At 52.0% G+C, this 19941-nt stretch overlaps 2 protein-coding genes and 1 non-coding gene across 4 annotated transcripts; all 3 read right to left on the minus strand.

Moving 5' to 3' along the window:
- Window positions 1–4739: 4739 nt before the first annotated feature.
- On the minus strand, window positions 4740–18966 carry TMEM222 (transmembrane protein 222). 2 transcript variants are annotated; one of them, XM_054498822.1, is made up of 6 exons: window positions 18605–18966; window positions 10361–10445; window positions 9061–9092; window positions 7105–7201; window positions 6878–7008; window positions 4740–5790 (listed from the first exon to the last, which is right to left on the minus strand). In XM_054498822.1, exons 1-6 carry the CDS (start codon window positions 18796–18798, stop codon window positions 5703–5705), a joined length of 627 nt encoding a protein of 208 aa, XP_054354797.1. In that variant the 5' UTR covers window positions 18799–18966; the 3' UTR covers window positions 4740–5702. The 2 variants fall into 2 exon arrangements, with proteins under 2 accessions (XP_054354797.1, XP_054354791.1); XM_054498816.1 differs by having other exon boundaries at window positions 6878–7201; window positions 18605–18842.
- Window positions 10457–18593, minus strand: LOC129042612 (actin, alpha skeletal muscle-like). The gene has a single exon (XM_063657896.1). The coding sequence runs from the start codon at window positions 15796–15798 to the stop codon at window positions 15205–15207; it is 594 nt and encodes a 197-aa protein (XP_063513966.1). The 5' UTR covers window positions 15799–18593; the 3' UTR covers window positions 10457–15204.
- On the minus strand, window positions 15676–15782 carry LOC129022953 (U6 spliceosomal RNA). The gene has a single exon (XR_008496613.1). It is a non-coding gene; the product is annotated as a U6 spliceosomal RNA (small nuclear RNA).
- Window positions 18967–19941: the final 975 nt, after the last annotated feature.

The raw sequence follows: 19941 nt of genomic DNA on the forward strand, positions 1-19941 counted from the left end.
CTGAACCTAGGGCCATGGATTAAAGATTAGTGGGCTCCTCATAGACCCCTGGGAGAGGTAGGACAAGGGGTGGATTCTAAGAACCATTCTGGGCACGGTGACTTATGCCTGTAATCCCAGTACTTTAAGAGGTCGAGGTGGGCAGATCACTCTAGGACAGGAGTTTGAGACCAGTCTGGCCAACCTAGTGAAACCCCGTCTCTACTCAAAATACAAAAATTAACTGGGCATGGTGGCAGGTGCTTGCAGTCCCAGCTACTCGGGAGGCTGAGGCAGGAGACTTGCTTGAACCCAGGAGGCAGAGGTTGCAGTGAGCCGAGATCGCACCACTGCACTCCAGCCTGGGCAACACAGCAAGACTCCGTTTCAGAAAAGCAAACAAGGCTGGGTGTGGTGGCTCACGTCTGTAATCCCAGCACTTTGGGAGGCCGAGATTGGTGGATCACGAGGTCAGGAGATAGAGACCATCCTGGCTAACACGGTGAAACCCCGTCTCTACTAAAGATACAAAAAAAATTAGCTGGGTGTGGTTGTGGGTGCCTGTAGTCCCAGCTATTTCCCGAGTAGCTGAGGCAGGAGAATGGCATGAACCCGGGAGGCGGAGCTTGCAGTGAGCTGAGATCGCACCACTGCACTCCAGCCTGGGCAACAGAGCGAGACTCCGTCTCAAAAAAAAAAAAAAGAAAAAAGAAAAGAAAAGCAAACAAAACACCCACTCTTCCTCCCTGTAATCAGAACCGGCTCCCACCACCACTGAGAGACAGAGGACCCTTCTCCACCTCAGCCCACAGTGGAGGCTTCCCTACTTATTTTTTGCAAGTTAATCTTATTTTTCTCATCTGTTAAATGGGGGTAATAATCCCTCCTCAGAGGGTTTTCTTGCAGACTTTTTTTTTTTTTTAGATGGAGTCTCACTCTGTTGCCCAGGCTGGAGTGCAGTGGCACGTTCTTGGCTCACTGTAGCCTCCACCTCCTGGGTTCAAGTGATTCTCATACCTTAGCCTCCCAAGTAGCTGGCACTACAGGCATCTGCCACCACGCCTGGCTAATTTTTGTATTTTGAGTAGAGATGGGGTTTCACCATGTTGGCCAGGCTGGTCTTGAACTCCTGGCCTCATGTGATCTGCCTGCCTCAGCCTTCCAAAGTGCTAGGACTACAGGTGTGAGCCACCTTGCCCAGCCGCAGGAGACTCTTGATTAATGCATTTATGCACCCACACACACAGTACCCATTGAGCAGCTGCTGTGGGACCGTTACTGTGATGCTGCCTCCTCCATTAAGGCCCTCAAAATGGAAGGAGAGTGGCCAACAACATCCGCACCCCTTCCTGCCCTCCTGGTCCTGGCGCCCCCAAGGATGTTTCTCTGTCCCCCTCTCACCTCCTCAGCAGCTCTCCTTCCTGGAAGGCATGAAACTTCATTATCTGGTCTTCGGGTTTCTAAATTTCCCTTCCTTTCTCTGCTCTCCTGTCCTTCCTATAGCTGTGACTCCCTGACGCTGATACTTCCAGCCATCTCTCCTGCTGTGTCTCAGCCTGCATTCCTCTGGCCTCTTCCCCACTTGAAACCTATTTCCAAGTTTCCACCTCTGTAACCAGTCCCCATCATCCTGGCCCCTGGCCTCCTGGGGCTTCCTGACACCTCCAGGTGCTGTCCACACTTCACTCCAGGTGCCCTCCCATCTTTCTGTCTCCGCTGTCCTCCCCCTGCCCAGGTCTCAGTCCCCACTCAGCCTCTTCCGGAAGCCTCCTCTTCTCCCGCCTCCTTACGGCCACACGAGGCCCCTCTGGCCCTTTGTTGTACAACTTTCGAACATAACTTTTCTTTGTCATCCTCTGGTTTGGAAGGTGCCAGCAGACAGCCAGGCCATCCCTCGGGCCCATTCACACATTTCCAAACCAGTCCAGTCCCCTTTAGACACGTCCTGAGATAGATGGAAGCCTCACCACTTCCCAGGACGGCCTGGCCCTCCGCCTGACCCTCAGGATTGCTGCCCTTACTCTGGCTTTCTCCCCTTCGTCACCTATACCCGTAGAGCCTTAGCTATGGGCTATTTCCTGTCCTTCAACACCCCTGGGACTTCTGTGCTCCCTGTGGGAATACTTTTCCCCAGCTCCAGGCCTAGCTCAGCCTCCTCCAGAGTTCAGTGCCCCTGCGCTGCAGCCAGTCTCTAGGCAACATCCCTCTGTTAAGAGGGACATTAAGAGGCAGGCTCCTAGAGGCCAGCAGATCTGGGTTAAAATCTGGCTCTGCCGCATGGTTCCCTGTGGCCTGGGATCAATGACAATCCCTGTAAGCCTCACTCTCTTCCTTTATGAAGCGGGGACAACAGCCATCTCACAGGCCTGCTGCTGTCAGGAGAGCTTGTTTTTCACCTCCGCGGCCATTCTCCTTTTGCATCACAGCACCTCTCATTTCCACTCCTGTGCTCCAGTGAGGCCATTGCACAGGGTGGCTCTGAGTGGGGACTCTGGAGCCCAGCTGCTGGGTTTGAACCATAGTTCCACTCTTCCTACCTCTGTGACCTGGGGCAAATCACTACTTCTCTGCTTACTTCTTCATGTTGCAGGGCTGTTGTGAGGCTAAGATGGTATTTTATTACAAGGCCTAGCACAGAGTAGGCACTCACTAACTGTTGGTGACTTTTTTTTTTTAAGAGATGGGGCTTTAGGCCGGCATGGTGACTCACACCTGTAATCCCAGCACTTTGGGAGGCCGAGGCAGGCGGATCATGAGGTCAGGAGTTTGAGACCAGCCTGGCCAACATGATGAAACCCTGTCTCTACTGAAAATACAAAAATTAGCCGGGCGTGTTGGCGGGCGCCTGTAATCCCAGCTACTCGGGAGGCTGAGGCAGGAGAATCGCTTGAATCTGGGAGGCGGAGGTTGCAGTGAGCTGAGATTGTGCCATTGCATTCCAGCCTGGGTGACAAGAGCAAGACTCCGTTTCAAAAAAAAAAAAAAGAGAGAGAGAGACGGGGTCTTGCTCTGTCACCCTTGACCTCCTGGGCTCAAGCATTCCTCCCATTTCAGTCTCTTGAGTAGCTGGGGCTACAGGTATGCACCATCACGCCCGGCTAACTTTCTTTTTTTATTTTTTGTAGAGATGGGATCTCACTTTGTTGCCGAAGCTGGTCTCAAGCTCTTGGGCTCCCTCCCTCCTCCAGCCTTGGCCTCCCAAAGTGCTGGACGCTGTGGCTGACCCTGTTGGTGACTTCTATGGCACAATTTTATGTCCTGTTTCCCCCAGGCAAATTTTAAATTCTGCTAGGCTAACGCGGGCCTTAAACCTTTTTTCTATCTAGTCTACTGTGGCTGTCTTCGGGGTTTTTTTTTTTTTTTTTTTTTTTTTTTTGAGACGGAGTCTCACTCTGTCGCCCAGGCTGGAGTGCAGTGATGTGATCTCGGCTCACTGCAAGCTTCGCCTCCTGGGTTCACGCCATTCTCCTGCCTCAGCCTCCTGAGTAGCTGGGACTACATGCGCCCGCCACCACGCCCGGCTAATTTTTTGTGTTTTTAGTAGAGATGGGGTTTCACCGTGTTAGCCAGGATGGTCTCGCTCTCCTGACCTCGTGATCCGCCTGCCTCAGCCTCCCAAAGTGCTGGGATTACAGGCGTGAGCCACCGCAACCGGCCCGTCTTTGGTATTGAATTTGTCCCCCTCAATCAACTCTTGATGGACCCAATATGCAAAACAGGTTTTTGAAAATGGAATTGCTGGGGCCAGGCGTAATGGCTTATGCCTGTAATCCCAGCACTTTGGGAGGCTGAGGCGGGCGGGTCACCTGAGGAGTTCAAGATCAGCCTGGCCAACATGGTAAAACCCCGTCTCTCCTAAAAATACAAATATTAGCCCAGCGTGGTGGCGGGCACCTGTAATCCCAGCTATTTGGGAGGCCGAGGCACGAGAATTACTTGCACTCAGGAGGCAGACGTTATAGTGAGCCGAGGTCATGCCATTGCACTCCAGCTTGGGCAACGGAGTGAGATTCTGTCTCCAAAAAAATACATAAATAAGTAAATAAGAAAGAAAAAAAAAGAAAAATGGAACTGCTCTGAAGTGGGGAGAGGGCACCTCTGCCTTGCCCAGGCTTGCAGACCACAGCACTGCAGGGTCTGGGGTGAGCTGGCAGATGCCTGACCAGGGACCCCATGGCCAGCTGCTAGAGCATGTCCTCAAGGCCACCTTCGAGACCAAATCCTTGGCTAGTTCAACTGAAGTGATGCATGGACAGGGTTGGGAAAGGCTTCAGGGAGGAAGCGGCTTTTAAGCTGGGCCTTGGTTAGGCAGGGCCGCCATGAGAGGGATGGTGGAGAGCAAAGGATCAGAGGCAGGTGAAGGCTGGATGGATGCAGGGGCCAGAGGCTGGCAGTGCTGTTCGCTCATCCCCAACTCTGCACCCCGGGGGCAGTGGGGACAGCAGTGGAGGCCCTACTCAGCCCTAACCCCAAGCCTACAAGTCCTTCCCAACAGGGACGATGGAAGGGGTTTCAATGCTCACCTGCCTCAAGAGGAAAGCTTTAGAATGGGGAATGCAGAATGGCAGGGAATTCCCAGACTGCAGGGGTGGGATATACCTGAGGGAGGCTGATGGCTCCAGACACTGGACACAGACTCAACCACGGCGCTGGCAACCAGACCCTTGTCAAGGGTAAGAGAGTCCCAAGAATACCAAGACGCTATGAACTAAGGGGCAAGGGGGCCCCAGAGAGGGAGAAAACAATGACAGGGCACCAACTGGAGTCAAAACTTTATTGTCCTGCCCAGGGAGCCCTTCCCAAAGGAATCCACAGAGCAGGGGGGCGAGGCGGGCGGCACAGAGCCTTGGTGACAACGTGAAGAAAGGGGGAGCTGGAGTTAGGTGGGGGACAACCCCTTCAGCTCCCTGATGGCACTGGCTGTGATAGCAGGCCACCCAGGGGAGCCATCACCAGCGTGAGGTCCACACCTGGGGCTGGGGCTGAGTGCTGTCTACAGTGCTCTGTCTACACGGTTACTCTGGCACTTGTCAGGTCCACTCACCTCTCTGGCCTCAAACTGCAGGGGGAGATGGGTCCAATGCTGGGAGGCACTGGGAGGCTGTGGGACAGTGACGAGCGGACTGCACGGGCTGGAGGACGCCAGATGGGCGCACATGTCCCCCAGGGCGGCTGCCAGCAGAAGTCTGACAAAGGGACTCAGCCAGCCCCTCTGGACCATTCTAGAGGCCAGTGGTGAAGGTCCTGAAGCAGCTTGGCTTATAGAGACACGTAAGTGTACCCCACCCCATGCTGGGACCAGAGCTAATGCAGAAAGACAGGCTCCCAATCCAGCTCTGGTCCCAGGGCCACCTTGACAGGTGAGCCCAAATGTCCTCCTCTCCCTGTACTGGGCACTGGGCTGAGGCAGGACCCCAGCAGGCGGTGGCGGGAGCAGCTCTACAGAGGGAAGCCAAAGCCTTTCAGCAGAAGAACAAAGGGGCTTCCAGGACCGGAGTCACAGGCCTGGGGAGGAGGGGACAGGGTGCTTCTGAGAGGCAGGGAGACAACAAACCCCCACCTCATGCTGGTCCTCAGTCCTTCCATCCTGCCAGCCCCGACCCCCGGTCCGCAACAGCAGGCCCAACCCTGCCTTTTGGGGTGAGGAGAAAAAAATCTGGAACCAAAAGGGATGGTGGCTGTTTCCTCGGGACCCTGGTGGGTGTGAAGCCACCAAGCAGCCATCACCGGAGGTTAAAGACCAGGCTGACGGTGAGGATGATGCCCAGGAGAAGGATGAAGGGCAGCCAGGTCTTCACGAAGGCCCCAACGCTGACAGAGAGAAAGGAGCGGGCATAGGTGGGCAGGGCCTGGTGAGCAGGCATGCGGCCTGCAGCCCTGTGCACCCACAGACCCCAATAGGGCTGCCATCCCTAAGGAAAACCCTACAACCACCCCCTCACCCTAAACTTGGTCAATCAAGGAAGCAGGCTGGGCCTGGTTGCCCACTATGGGGGATCACCAGCTACGGTCCCAGGCAGGGGCTGCTCTGTGCTCCTGGTGATTTACTGACACCTCGCTGCTTGGGAACAGGAGACATGCTCCCCATTTCTAGGCCTCACTGGCTCCATTTATAGCCACACCTCTGGGGTCTCCAGCAAGAGGACCAGGAATTGCAGTTTGGGTATGGAAGCCACGTGTGTCCTCTGCCTATGGACTTCATAAGGGGGACTACTGGGAGCTCTGGGGCTGGAAGGGTCAGCAGTGTTGTGGCTGGAGCCAAGCAGCTTGGAGCCGGGGGTCTGGGTTCAACCTCTGTGTGATCACAGTTATTTTCAGGGGACTTCTAAAAGCCATGCAGTACTTAAAATATCCCTAAAAGTCTTCTTTTCAGAAGCTCTTAATGATGAACATGGCTAAGAGGAAAGCTTGGAGAGGCGGCCAGATCAGCACTAGCCTATGCTGGCTCACGAGTCTGGGCTCTGCTGTGGGGACCATGGGCGACTCACTCAATCTCTCTGCCTAGGAAGGGATCTGTGGGGCAGTCATTATGAGAGGATCTATCTGCTCACTTTACCGGAGTGCAGGGATCTGTAGAAGCCTCCCTGAGGAGCCAGAATCATTGCCTGCATTTCACCAAGGACAGCTGTGGCTGAGAAAGACCAAGGCAGTTGCCCATGGTCTCACAGCGGGCAAGTGCCAGAGCTGCATTTGGGGCCCAGGTGGAGCTGGACTTCAGCACAGCCACCTCCCTCTCCATCAGGCCCTCAGCTCGTCACTCTAGAACCACCATGGCTCCAACTGGCATCTGTTCCAACTGTCCCGGCTGACTGAAGGACACTAGGAATGGTCTTTCTAGGATCCTTGGGAGAGCAGCCTCTGGACAGTGTGTGGGTGGGCGGGCAGGAGGGCAGCTCACCTGACGTACTTCCCATAGAGCAGGCAGAAGAAGCAGAGCGTCACCATATTCCAGTTGGTGCTGTTGTTGTAGCGCATCAGATTCAGGGCCAATGCCACGTGCGAGTGGCAGTTGTCACAGCAGAGATTGTGCTGGAGGCACCGGAAGGGCTGTTCAGCATGGGCTGCAGGGGAGCCTCCCCCCTGGTCCCCACCTGGGGAGTGCTGGTGCCGCCCTGGCCCACCTACCATGCGGTGCTTATACTCCTCAGAGGCGTCGTGCACAGCCGTGTCCCATGCGTTGGGCCCGCTAGCATAGACCTGAGCAGGGTCCAACTTCCAGTACCTGGGGGGAGAGAAGGGCTCTGGACACTTGCTTGGCTCCTTTGTGCCCTCAGCTCTATGCACGTCCTCTGAGGCCTGCCCCGTGCCCGGGCCTGACCTGGATGCTGAGGTGTACACTAAGCCAGATCTGGGGCAAGTGTTATGTGGCAGTCAACTGTGACACAGGGTGAGGTGGCCGGGGCCATGGGGGATCCTGGGGGGATATGGAATGAAATTGGGGGTGCTATGCTCTGAAAGTCTGTGTCCCCAAGTTCATATGTTGAAATCTTAACCCCCAAGGTGATGGTATGAGGAGGTGGGGCCTTTGGGAGGTGATTAGGCCATGGGGTGATTAGCTCTCACGAATGCAACCCGTGTCCTTATAAAAGAGCCCTGAGGGAGACCCCTCACCCCTCCACCATGTGGGGGACACAGTGGAAAGGCACCTCAGGCCTTCACCAGACACTGACTCTACCAGCACCTGCACCCAGGACTGTCCAGTCTTCAGAACTGTGAGAAATACATTTCTGTTGTTTCTAAGATGCCCAATTGATGAGATTTTGTTATGGCAGCCAGAATGGACTAAGATGGGGTGTGAGAAGGCTTCCTGGAGGTGACACCTGGGTCCAGTCTGAAGGAAGAGGGTTAGGCAGGCATAGAAAGAAGAGGTGGGCACTCCAGGCTGAGGGAACAGCTTAAGCTAAGTGACAGGCATAAAACTGTGCAGCATGTCCCATAACTGAAGTGACTGCGCCCTCCTGGAGGATGCGGAAGGAGAAACACGGTGATGGAATGCTGGCAGCTAAGGCTGGAGATGCAGGTGAGGCCACATCATGCAGGGAGTTTACCCAGCAGCAAGCACTGTCCTCTAGTCTCCACGCAGCTTGCCAGGGTGAGTGGCAGGGAAGCTGATGGTGCTAAAGCCCATAAACCTCAAGGTGGGTGAGAACTGCTGTTCCAAGCACCAGAGTGCCCGGTGGGTCTCAGGCCAAGGAGAGCTGGGAGGTCAGGTCGCCCCCTGGCTGTTGTGTAGGGGAATGGCTTGGTGGAGGAGTCTAGAGACCATGGCCTGGACTGGGGCCGCTTAGGGGCTACTGCTTGGAAAATGATGCCCTTAAAACTATCCTTGAAGAGCAGTCTGGCAGCGAACACCTGGTGGCCCAGAGACTCCTGGACTACAATGCCGCCTGCCGGAGGAAGCCAGAGCAGGCAGCAGGAAGCCCTGCTCCAGGCCATCTCGGCTGTGTGGGAAAACCAACTCCTCCTCGGCCCAGTCCCTCCTCCCATTGCAGCCTTGGGCAACAGGTCACCTGAGGACACTGATGACTGAGGCACTATCACCAGGCCCACAGCTGAGGTGGGCACCTGACACTGCAAAGATGAAGACCAAACGTCCCAAACCAAACCAGCAAAATAGCTCCCAGAAGGCTGAACGGTTTTTATTCTCTCCAACCAGAACTTTCCAGCAGAGCTCCAAACAATGCCTCTCTTCTACCTTCCATGCCTCATTTGTTCCCAAAGGGCAGGAGAGTGAGTCTAGAGGGAGACAGATCTGGGTGTGGGTCCCAGCTCTGCCACTTCCTATGTGACCTTGATCAAGTCCCTTCCCTTTCCTCACCCTTGCCATGGAGTTAAAAATACAAACCTGAAGAGCTGTGGCAAGGCCCAGATGGTCTACAGGTAAAGGCCCTAGCCAGGGGCTGGTGCGGCAGGCACTCTGTACGGGGCTGCCATGCTCTGGTGGACACTGGCTGATCTCTCCCCCGACCCCAAATACTCTATTCTCAGGGTGCTGGCTCCTGCTGTGCCCCAGAAGCCCTGGCCCGCCCGGGCAGGAGCAATCTGCCTCTACAGCCAGTCACATGGGTGTTCATCACTTACTTGGCAGGCTTTCCAAAGGCCATATTGTCCTCCTGTTGAGGGACAAAAGCAGAGGTCAGTGAGGAACTTACATTTGGGCCAGATGACAAACCTGGGTAGGTGGCAGAAGTGCAGTGACTTAGAAGAGGGTATGTCGGGGGTTGGGGGGGCCAGAAGTGGGGCCTGGGCCCTGCCCCGGGGCTGGCATAGCATCTAAAGAGCTAGCGGCTGTTCTGCAGGAAGAAGGCAGTGTGGCACAAGTGCACAGAGCACTGCATCAGGGACCAAAGACCTGGGGCTCCAGCTGCCACTGTCCCTTGGTGTGGCACCCAGGAATTCTCTTGCCCTCTCTGGGCCTCATTTTCTCCAAGTTCTCTGGTCAGTCTTTCTCTGATCTCTGAGGACTGGCAGGAGGTTTCCATCATGGTCTGGCCTCCTGACTCAACAGTGGTGGCCCACATGGAGACCATCTCCGCGCCCAGCAGTCTGACTGCATTCATAGCAGGGCGGGGGCGCTGGGCCCAGAGGGACTTCCTGTGAGGGAGACACTGCAGTGAAGTCCTAGGCTCATCACATTATTCCTGGGGTACAGGAGTTACACAGAGACAGACTCTGGGTTCAGATCAGGGAGACCCTGCTGACAGACCTGGTCAATGATTAATCACCATAAAAATATATGATAAAGTAATGGATGTGAAAGTATTTTTAAGTACAAAGTGACAGACCTTTGTCGTGTTAAGATGATCATGACAACTATTAATATAAACAGGTTGGTGCCACCACACCCCTTCAGTCCAGCCTCTGACACCTGGAGACAGGATGATGCATGCTCCTCTGCTGCTAGCCCACTGGACCAGTCTTGGTCACATCCCCAGGGAACAGACCTGAGAACACAGCTGGTTCATTCTAAAGCCCCACCCCCTCTTCTCCATGGCCACACCCAGGGAACCGAATCAGCCTCCCCTGTCCCCCCACCTTGACTCCCACCTTCTGAAGGTCCAGAGATGTGGTTCCTGGATGGTCTGACTCTCCACTCTTGCCTCTAATCCCTACCCATGTCTCGGTACCCCAGGGGTGGGGGCAAAGGGCTGGGTCAGTTACTTAAGAATCCTTCTGGCCACACTGCCCTCCCGGCCTGTCCTGGAGGCAAGAGAAGGGGGAAAGGGGTCAAACACTGGTGAGGGGCAGAGGGCCAGGGCCAGGACTGCGGGTTATCTGCATTCTCCTGGGTCTGGGGAGACGAAGCCTGCCTGCAGGCAAGACAGGACAGCCTTCCACTTAAACCTTGGAACCCCCCGGGGTGGGCAGAATGGGGACTCACCGAGACAAAGTAGGGGCCCGCGAAGTCCCGAATGACTCCTGTGGATGTGCAGATGCCCATGTGGCCGATGATGGGGAAAAACCACCTGTGAGGAAAAGGACGGGGAAGGGACAGAGCTTAGGAGATCTTTCAGCCAGTTAGACGGACGCCGGGGACCCTTCATACAGTGCAGAAGCATGTGAATATTACGTTTCATTGATGAGTGGCCATTAGGGTGGTCCAGAAGGCTGGGGAAGCACAGACAAGGGTAACTGCAAACAGAGAGCACAATGGGATACCTCGGCACCCCGCCAGGATGGCTGTAACTCAAACGACAGCAACACCAATGCAGGTGAGGGCAAGGGACAATCAGAGCTCTCATTCACTGCTGGTGGGAGGGATAAACTGTTTCTACCATTTTTTTTTTTTTTTTCAAATGGAGTCTCACTCTGTTGCCCAGGCTGGAGTGCAGTGGCACAATCTTGGCTCACTGCAACCTCCTGAGTTCAAGCAATTCTCCTGCCTCAGCCTCCTGAGTAGCTGGGACTACAGGTGTGCACCACCATGCCTGGGTAATTTTTGTATTTTTAGTAGAGATGGGGTTTCACCATGTTGGCCAGGATGGTCTCGATCTCTCGACCTCGTGATCTGCGTGCCTTGGCCTGCCAAAGTGCTGGGATTACAGGCATAAGCCACCGCACCCGGCCTACCATTTTGTTTTTGAGATGGAGTCTCGCTTCAGTCACCGGCTGAAGTGCGGTGGCACAATCTCAGCTCACTGCAACCTCTGCCTCCTGGGTTCAAGCGATTCTCCTGCCTCAGCCTCCCGAGTAGCTGGGACTACAGGAGTGCACCACCATGCCTGGCTAATTTTTGTATTTTTAGTAGACACGAGGTTTCATCATGTTGGCCAGGCTGGTCTCAAACTCCTGACCTCAAGTCATCTGACTGCCTCGGCCTCCCAAAGTGCTGGAATTACAGGAGTGAGCCACTGCACCCGGCCTGTTTCTACCATTCTGGAAAACAGTTTGGCATTATACTATATGCCTCAGCAGTTTCACTTTCAGAACCTTCTTTGCCCTCACCCCTGGGAAATGATATTTGCCAAAACTCATTGAACTGTACTCTTAAAATGTGTGCATTTTATTGTATGTAAACTATAATTCAATAAAATTGATAAAAACAACTAGAAAGAATCCAAATGTTCAACAACAGTACGATGAATAAGTGTGGTATAGCTATACATTGAAATAGTCCATAACAATGAAAGAGTGTCACTTCTGCTACACACAACATAGGCTTTCGCAGACCTAAGGGTGAATGAAGGAAATCTTACACAGAGTACGTAACATAGCACTCTGTTTACATGAAGTCCAAGAAAAGGCAAAACTCATCTATGGCTAGAGGTCCACAGCGGGGTGGAATCTGTGGTAGAACTGACTGGGAGGGTACAGGGGAGTCCTCTGGGTCTTAGCATCGCTTTCTAGCCCCCGTCTGGGTGGTGGTTACATGAGTGTGTGATATGCAAAAATTCTTCCTGCTGTATAGTTGAGATTCGTGCACCGTTTGGTACATAAATTATACCTCAATAAGAAAGTTAAAAAAAAAAGGTGGGCGGACATGACACCAATGTGGGTGGGGGAGTTCACGAAAGGCTTCCCTGAGGAAATAATGAAGAAACAGAATGTGCAAGGGTAGAAATTGGAACAGAAGCATGGTGTATGCCAGGAAATAAAAGTTCCTTTTTTAAAAAACCATGGGCATTAAAAAACAACAACAAATCTCAGATGCACCCCAATATGTCACACATAGGAACCCCAGACCTGCCTGCGTTCTAAGAACCATGGCCCTACAGGACCTGGGTGCTGGAGAGACTAATCCAGTTTAAGGAGAACTCACAGGGCCAGTGGCCGAGTCCTGGCCTCAATGCTGTCTGGGCACGAGCACAAAGCACCTGGCTAGAGGTGGAGGCCAAGCCTCCAGAGACCCAGTTTAAAAAAGCAGTTACATAGGGCTGGGGTGGAGTCAGTAAAGACTTCACAGAGGAGGTGACTTTTAACCTTGACATGTGAAAGGACACAACATCAACAGGCAGAAAACAACACTGCAGAGCAAGAAAGCGGTACATGTGCCTGGAAGAATGAAAGGGGGAGAGGCCAGCTCAGGGGCTACTGCTGTACCACTGGCAAGAGATGATGGAGGTCCTGACTAGAGCATCAGGGGCAGGGTGGTGAGAAGCACATGGATTCAAAAGATCTTTCAAATGAAGGCTGGAGAGTTTACGACTGACAGGATGGGGGTCTTCCAGGTCTACAGCTTGAGCGCTTGAGACGATGATGGGGCCAGAGTGGTCTTTTGAGAATTGAACTCGGATTCCATCATTCCCCTGTTCAACACCTATTAATGGCTTCATACTACACTTATAATACACTTCAAACTTCTTCCAACACTGTGGTGCTAATTATCCCTTGAACCTCATCTCAGTCCCCTCTCTAGCTACACTGCCTGCTTGTGGCCTCAAACACGCCGAATCCTCCCACCCCATGCTTTCTCTGTATCTGCCCTCTCGTCCGTCTGGAACACTCTTCCCGGAGAGCATGGCACAGCTGACTCCTCACTGATTAGGCCTCAGCCTCACTGTCACCTTTGGAGGTCTTGCCTGAACAGTGTCTTCCAGCACAGCCACCCAATCCCAGATCCCACTACAATGCTTTACTTCCCTCATAGTATCTACTACTATCCAAAATTATCTTGGTTATTTACATGCTGTCTCTCCACTAGAACATAAGCTCCAAGAGAGACAGGATTTTGTCTTGTTTACTACGGCAGTGCCTGCATATAGCTGCAACTCACTAAATATTTGTTGACTAAATAATGAATGAACATCCTGCATTTAAGAGTAGAGTCTGGGGCTGGGTGCTGTGGCTCACGCCTATAATCATAGCACTTTGGAAGGCCAAGGCAGTTGGATTGCTTGAGCCCAGGAATTTGAGACCAGCCTGGGCAACACAGTGAGACCCTGTATCTAAAAAAATCTAAAAATTAGCTGGAGGATCGCTTGATCCAAGGAAGTTGAGGCTGTAGTGAGCCAAGGCCGGGCCCAGGAAGTTGAGGCTGCAGTGAGCCAAGGCTGGGCTCAGTGGCTCACGCCTGTAATCCCAGCACTTTGGGAGGCAGAGGCCGGTGGATGACTTGAGGTCAGGAGTTTGAGACCAGCCTGGCAAACATGGCGAAACCCTGTCTATACTAAAAATACAAAAATTAGCTGGGCATGGTGGCATGTGCCTGTAATCCCAGCTACTCAAGAGGCTGAGGCACGAGAATCACTTGAACCCCAGAGGCGGAGGTTGCAGTGAGCTGAGATCACGCCACTGCACTCCAGCCTGGGTGACAGAGCAAGACTCTGTCTCAAAATAAATAAAAAAGAAAAAAAAAATTAAAAACAACAAACAAACGCCAAGAGTGAAGTCATGCTCAGATATCATCTGGGTTGAGGCTTGCCTTTGTTCTGGGCAAGTTACTAATTCCCATCTCTCTGTGGATAGTAAAAATTACCTTAATGAGGAGCTATTGTGAGGATTAAATGGATAGACTTATCCATTTACACAATGCCTAGGACCCTGCCTTCCGCTTGGCAGCTGCTCAATGTTGTCATCTCGAGGTGTTCAATACATAAGCACCATCTGACTGACTGCACTAACATAGAATAAGTTGCAGAAGATCCACAGGCCACGGGATGGACATTCAGAATTATGGGGAAGTAGCTCATCCTGATCTCAGGACTGCCCTCCACCCCCATCTCTGCCCCCCATTCCTTTCATCTGCTTGGGAGGAAGTCTCGGTCCAACCAGGATTCCACACGCCACAGCTGTGCTGGCACCAGTGGATGGAAATCAGAGTAAAGGCTGGAAGCCCCAGAGAATACACCCTCAAAGTGGTTTGTCAGCCTGGAAGCTCCAGGAAGGCAGCTCCAGAGCCGCTTTGTGGACTACCTTCTATTCAGGACCTAGTACATAACAGGTGCTTTATAAACATACAATGAATGAATAAATGACTCACTCATCCTGGAGCTCAATCTGGGAAGGTAGGCTAACTCAGCAAAAAAGCACCACACTGGCTTCTAAGCCTTACTTCCTCATCTATAAGATGGGGACAACAGTATCTACTTTCATAGGTTGACATTAGGATTGAGTGAGTGAACATACAATGTTTAGGACAGAGTAAGCATCTAATCTTAGCTGTTTTTATTAGTAGCAGCAGCTATTAAACTGGTTTCTTATTTTTTCCTTTTTTTTTGGTTACAAAGGCACTTTTATTTTTCCTCACACAATGACGTACTGCTGGGGCCTAATGTTCTCACATAACAGTAGAAAACCAAAATCTGTTTTCATCTCCTTAAAGAATCAAGAATTGCATACAAAAAAAAAACTTACATAAATTAAAAGGATGAATACATTTACAGGTGTAAATGCAAACTGCTTCCAACTCAAGGCAAGTAACAGCCCACAGTGTTCTGGCAGGAAAACATCAGCTAAGAAAGGAAACTGGGTCCTATGGCTTGGACTTTCCAACCCTGACAGACCAGCAGGACAGAAACAACTGGTTCAGGAGCACTTGTCAGCCTGAACATGTACAGGGTATTAAACAAATACCAAGGGGAACAGTTAACTTGAATACAAGGTCAAAATCAGCAACAAGTTCTACAATCCAGTGCTGGTATTAGATACAAGCTTCAACGACAATTTCTTTTCGAAGGCTTATTCATTTTCGTGAGGCTAGCATGAGGTATATGCATCTGCCAGGGGCAAATTTATACTTCTGAATTAACCCATGCAGCAAATGCTATGCATCGGCTCGCAGTCCATTTAGAAGCATTTGCGGTGGACAATACAGGGGCCTGACTCGTCATACTCCTGCTTGCTAATCCACATCTGCTGGAAGGTGGACAGTGAGGCCAGGATGGAGCCGCTGATCCACACAGAGTACTTGTACTCTGGGGGTACAATGAGCTTAATCTTCATGGTGCTGGGTGCCAGGGCGTTAATCTCCTTCTGCATCCTGTCGGTGATGCCCCGGTACATGGTGGTGCCGCTGAACAGCCCCATTTTGGTGTACAGGTCTTTGCGGATGTCCACGTCACACTTCACGATGGAGTTGAACGTAGTCTCGTGGATGCCGCAAGATTCCATACCCAGGAAGGCAGGCTGGAACAGCGCCTCTGGACACTGGAACCGCTTGTTGCTGATGGTGATGACCTGACCATTGGGCAGCTCGTATCTCTTCTCCAGGGAGGAGGATGCGGTAGTGGCCATCTCTTGCTCAAAGTCCAGGGAGACAAAAATACGGAACGCTTCACGAATCTGCATGTCATCCTTGCGCAGGGGCCATGCTAATCTTCTCTGTATTGTTCCAATTTTAGTGTATGTGCTGCCGAGGCGAGCACTAAACTGGTTTTTCATGCAGAATTACCAACATCTCTGAGGGGGTAGACAGATCTTTGGGTTCCATTTCCTCCTCTGATCTCTCCTCCAAAGACAGGTGACAGTTCCTTGCGCCACATCTATGCCTAGCTCTGCAATCATCACTATACAGTAATACTACAATGGTTAATTGACCTTTCTCTCCCTCCTGCTGGAGGTGAGTCCTTTGAAGGTGACATGGTTTGGATCTGTCCCCACCAAATCTCCTGTCAAACTGTAGTCCCCATATTGGAGGTGGGGGCTGGTGGTGGGATCATGAGGCTGGTTTTCTCATAAATGGTTCAGCACCATCCCTTTGGTGCTGTTCTCGTGATAGTGAGTTTTCCCAAGATCTGGTTGTTTAAAAGTATGTAGCATCTCCCCCCTCACTCCCTCTTGCTCCTAATCCCATGTAAGATGCCTCCCTCCCCCTTTGCCTTACACCATAACTGGAAGCTTCCTGAGGTCTCCCCAGAAGCAGAAGCCGCTATGCTTCCTGTATAGCCTGCAGAAGCATGAGTCAATTAAACCTCTTTTCTTTACAAATTATCCAGTCTCAAGTATTAGTGCAAGAATGGACTAACACAGAAGGGAACATGAACCCTTTGACAGGAACACAGTGTCTTATTCATCTTGGTCTTATGAACACCTGTACACAGATCTGAATAGAAATGGGCTATGAGCTGCTTTTGGCCCAGATGACCAGGGATTGTGGTGCCTCCATCTCACACTGCTACCATTCTCTGCAGAGGACCATGCCACAAATGGTGTTTTTGAGAATAAGAAAGGCTAAAGAGAGTTTAGAATCACAAGACAGGTTTTAAGAAAACCAATACATTTCCTGAGTATCCCTCCCAGTTACTTTCTTTTTTTTGAAACAGAGTTTCGCTCTTGTTGCCCAGGCTGGAGTGCGAAGGCACGATCTTGGCTCACCACAACCTCCACCTCCCGGATTCAAGCGATTCTCCTGCCTCAGCCTCCTGAGTAGCTAGGATTACAGGCATGCGCCACCACCCCGGCTAATTTTGTATTTTTAGTAGAGATGGGGTTTCTCCATGTTGGTCAGGCTGGTCTTGAATTCCTGACCTCAGGCGATTTGCCCGCCTGGGCCCCCCAAAGTGCTGGGATTACAGGCGTGAGCCACCACACCCAGCCCCTGTTATTTTCACACTAATATTTTATTTTCTTCACAGCACTAATCACAAAATCAGGTGCTCTTTTATTAGCTTACTCGTTTACTGTCTATCTCCTTCCACTATGACTTAAACTCTCAAAAGTGTAAAGACCATATCTCCTTTATTCATCACTGTATATTCGCATCACCTAGAACTATCTGGGAACACAGGGGTCACTTAGCACATGTGTTAGAAGAACACTGAATGAATTAATGTACACATTTTCCTAAGATTTTATTTCATTATTTCATTTTGAGACGGAGTTTCACTGTGTTGCCCATGCTGAAGTGCGGTGGTGCGATCTCGGCTCACTGCAAACTCCACTTCCCGGGTTCAGGCGATTCTCCTGCCTCAGCTTCCGGAGCAGCTGGGATTACAGGCACGTGCCACTATGCCCAGCTAATTTTTGTATTTTTAGTAGAGACGGGTTTCACCACGTTGGCCAGGTTGGTCTCGAACTCCCGATCCACCCTCCTCTGCCTCCCAGAATGCTGGGATTACAGGCATGAGCCACCACGCCTGTCCCAATATTTTATTTTTAAAGAACAGATTTGGATGCTCTTATATGCATAAGTATTTGAAAACACAAAATAATTCAAGTATTTTAACATAATTCAAAAACTACGATCTTTTTAGAATCAGCAACACCTAAGGCCCCAAATGATCCCTTCTCCACATCACCACTGGCTGTTATTGATAGGAGAACAAGCTATCCCATCAGGTGAGAGTAGATAAGATGTAGTGCAAAGAGCAAGTTAGATCAGAAGACTGAGCTCTTCATGCCTTTGCTTATTGGGGTGCGAACCTGATCAAGACACTTAACGCTACAAGCAGCTCAACTTCACCATCTGAGAAGATAACCTACCTTAGAAAATGGATGTTTAATTCTGAGAAAATGGGTGTTTAAGAGCTTGGCAAACTGTCCAGCATGGTGAGGAGGGGTTACGTTTATCAGCTGTCAAGGCTGAAGCAGGAGGGCAAACCACCTCTCCCCATATGAGAGCTCCTCCCAAAAGGCGGCAAGTAGTACCAGAGCACTTGCTTCTCCCCTGACAAAGGCTGATATTATAGAAAGAACTTTGGTCTGGGAGGCAGACAACCCGGGATCTAAACCCGCTTTGCAACTGAGATGGCACATGAGACAAAGGGTTGGACTCTCAGATCTCTGGGGGCCCTTCCAATGTTGACATCCCAGGATCTCGTGTGGTCCCAACCAAACTCCCACTCTTGCTCCCAGACCCAGCAGGATGTCTTGAATATGGTAAGCGACCAGTAAGCATTTGCTCAATGAGAGAATAAATCAGTGAATTAATAAAAATGTCTCTTCAGATCCGATAAGGGATTCCCTCTTCTACACACTCACAGCTCGAGTCTCCCAGCCACTTGCCCTTTCCTGCTGGCCTACAACTCTCTCCCCGGCTACGCCAGGTGTATTGAGAGCAGGGAGCGTGTCCCAGCCGTGTGCACAAACTGGCACTGCATGGATGGCGGGGTTCTGCTGACTGGGCGAGGCGTGCGGGCCAGACCCGAGGAAAAGGATTGCTGCGCGTCGGGGCCGGAGGCTAGCCCGGCCCGACTCCGGCTCTCCCTGGGCCCTCCTCGTCCCCAGGCGGATGCCGGAAGAGACTCACGTGAGCACCGGGATGGGCGTCCACACCACGCAGTACGGGAAGCGACTCCGTTCCACATCCATGGCGACGCCGCCGGAGCCGTGATATTGCTTCATGTCCGTCTCGGCCGCCGTCGGCACCTCCACTTCCGCCATCCTGGGCGGGGGTGGCGGCGGCGGCAACAAGAGCAGAGAACTCCCTTCCGCTTCCGCCATGCGGCGCCCCGCTCCGACTGGCCCCGGCTCTGGTGCCGCTGGTCCCCAGCGCGTCACTTCCCGGAGATGGGGTCCGCCCAGCTTGGCCTTCCTCCGGGAATCCAAGCCGCGTCCCTCTGGGCCCGGCCAGCCCCGCCCCACTCCCTATGCGCCTTCCAGTTTACGCCCCGCGGCTTTGCCGCTTACGCCCCGCGGCTGCAGAAGGGATGCCCTCAGGCAATTCGCAGTCTAGCGCCGGAGACTTATAAAGAACTCTTAATTCAGTACGCTGAGGGCTCCTAGGAGGTGTGGTACAGTCGATATTTATTGAGCACTTCTTAGGTGCCAAGCACTTGACATGAATTGTTTCTAATCCCCATAAACTAATTAGACATCCAAATTAGGTATTCCCTCCTGTTACAAGTGAGAAACTGAGGCTCAAAAGGTGAGGTGAGAGACCACGATTCAAACCCAAGTCTTTTTTTTTTTTTTTTCTGAGGCGGAATTTTTTCTCTTGTTGCCCAGGCTGGAGGGCAATGGCACAATCTCGGCTCACTGCAACCTCCACCTCCCATGTTCAGGCGATCCTCCTGCCTCAGCCTCCCGAGTAGCTGGGATTACAGGCGCGTGCCACCACGCCCGGCTAATTTTTGTATTTTTAGTAGAGGTGGGGTTTCACCGTGTTAGCCAGGATGGTCTCAAACTCCTAACCTTGTGATCCGCCCGCCTTGGCCTCCCAAAGTGCTGGGATTACAGGCGTGAGCCACCGCGCCCGGCCCAAACCCAAGTCTTATACCTCCCTTGCCCTTTTCATTCTGTGGCCCTCTCCACGAGGTAGTGGTAGCATAAAGGAAGACTACAGTTGTGTGTGCGCACGTGTGTGTGTGTTTTATTGGATGTACAGGGAAGACTTGCTGGAAGATAGGATATTATTGAGTTGAGTCTTGATGTTTGCCATGTGGTACAGGAGTGGAAGTATGAGTGCAGCGGTGCAAAGAAAGGAAGGCCGTGCGGAGCAGCGTGTGCAAGAGTGTGAATACTTACTGGAGTAAATCATAAGCCTTAGATGTCATCCAATCCCTTCATTGTACAAATGGGAAAATGGGCTCAGGGAAGTTAATTGTTTGAGATCACACACAACCATACTTAGAGAGAAGCCAGGCT

Source organism: Pongo pygmaeus, chromosome 1 (genome assembly GCF_028885625.2).
Source record: "Pongo pygmaeus isolate AG05252 chromosome 1, NHGRI_mPonPyg2-v2.0_pri, whole genome shotgun sequence".
NCBI lineage: Eukaryota > Metazoa > Chordata > Mammalia > Primates > Hominidae > Pongo > Pongo pygmaeus.

Excerpts from the sequence above, each read along its gene's own strand:
- TMEM222 (XM_054498816.1), bottom strand. The coding sequence starts at position 18,798 with ATGGCGGAAGCGGAAGGGAGTTCTCTGCTCTTGTTGCCGCCGCCGCCA. Across the intron at positions 10,446-18,604 it reads ACGCCCATCCCGGTGCTCAC|GTGGTTTTTCCCCATCATCG; the intron begins GTGAGTCTCTTC and ends TTTTCCTCACAG. Across the intron at positions 5,791-6,877 it reads CTCTATGGGAAGTACGTCAG|CGTTGGGGCCTTCGTGAAGA; the intron begins GTGAGCTGCCCT and ends TCTCTCTGTCAG.
- LOC129042612 (XM_063657896.1), bottom strand. The coding sequence starts at position 15,798 with ATGAAAAACCAGTTTAGTGCTCGCCTCGGCAGCACATACACTAAAATT.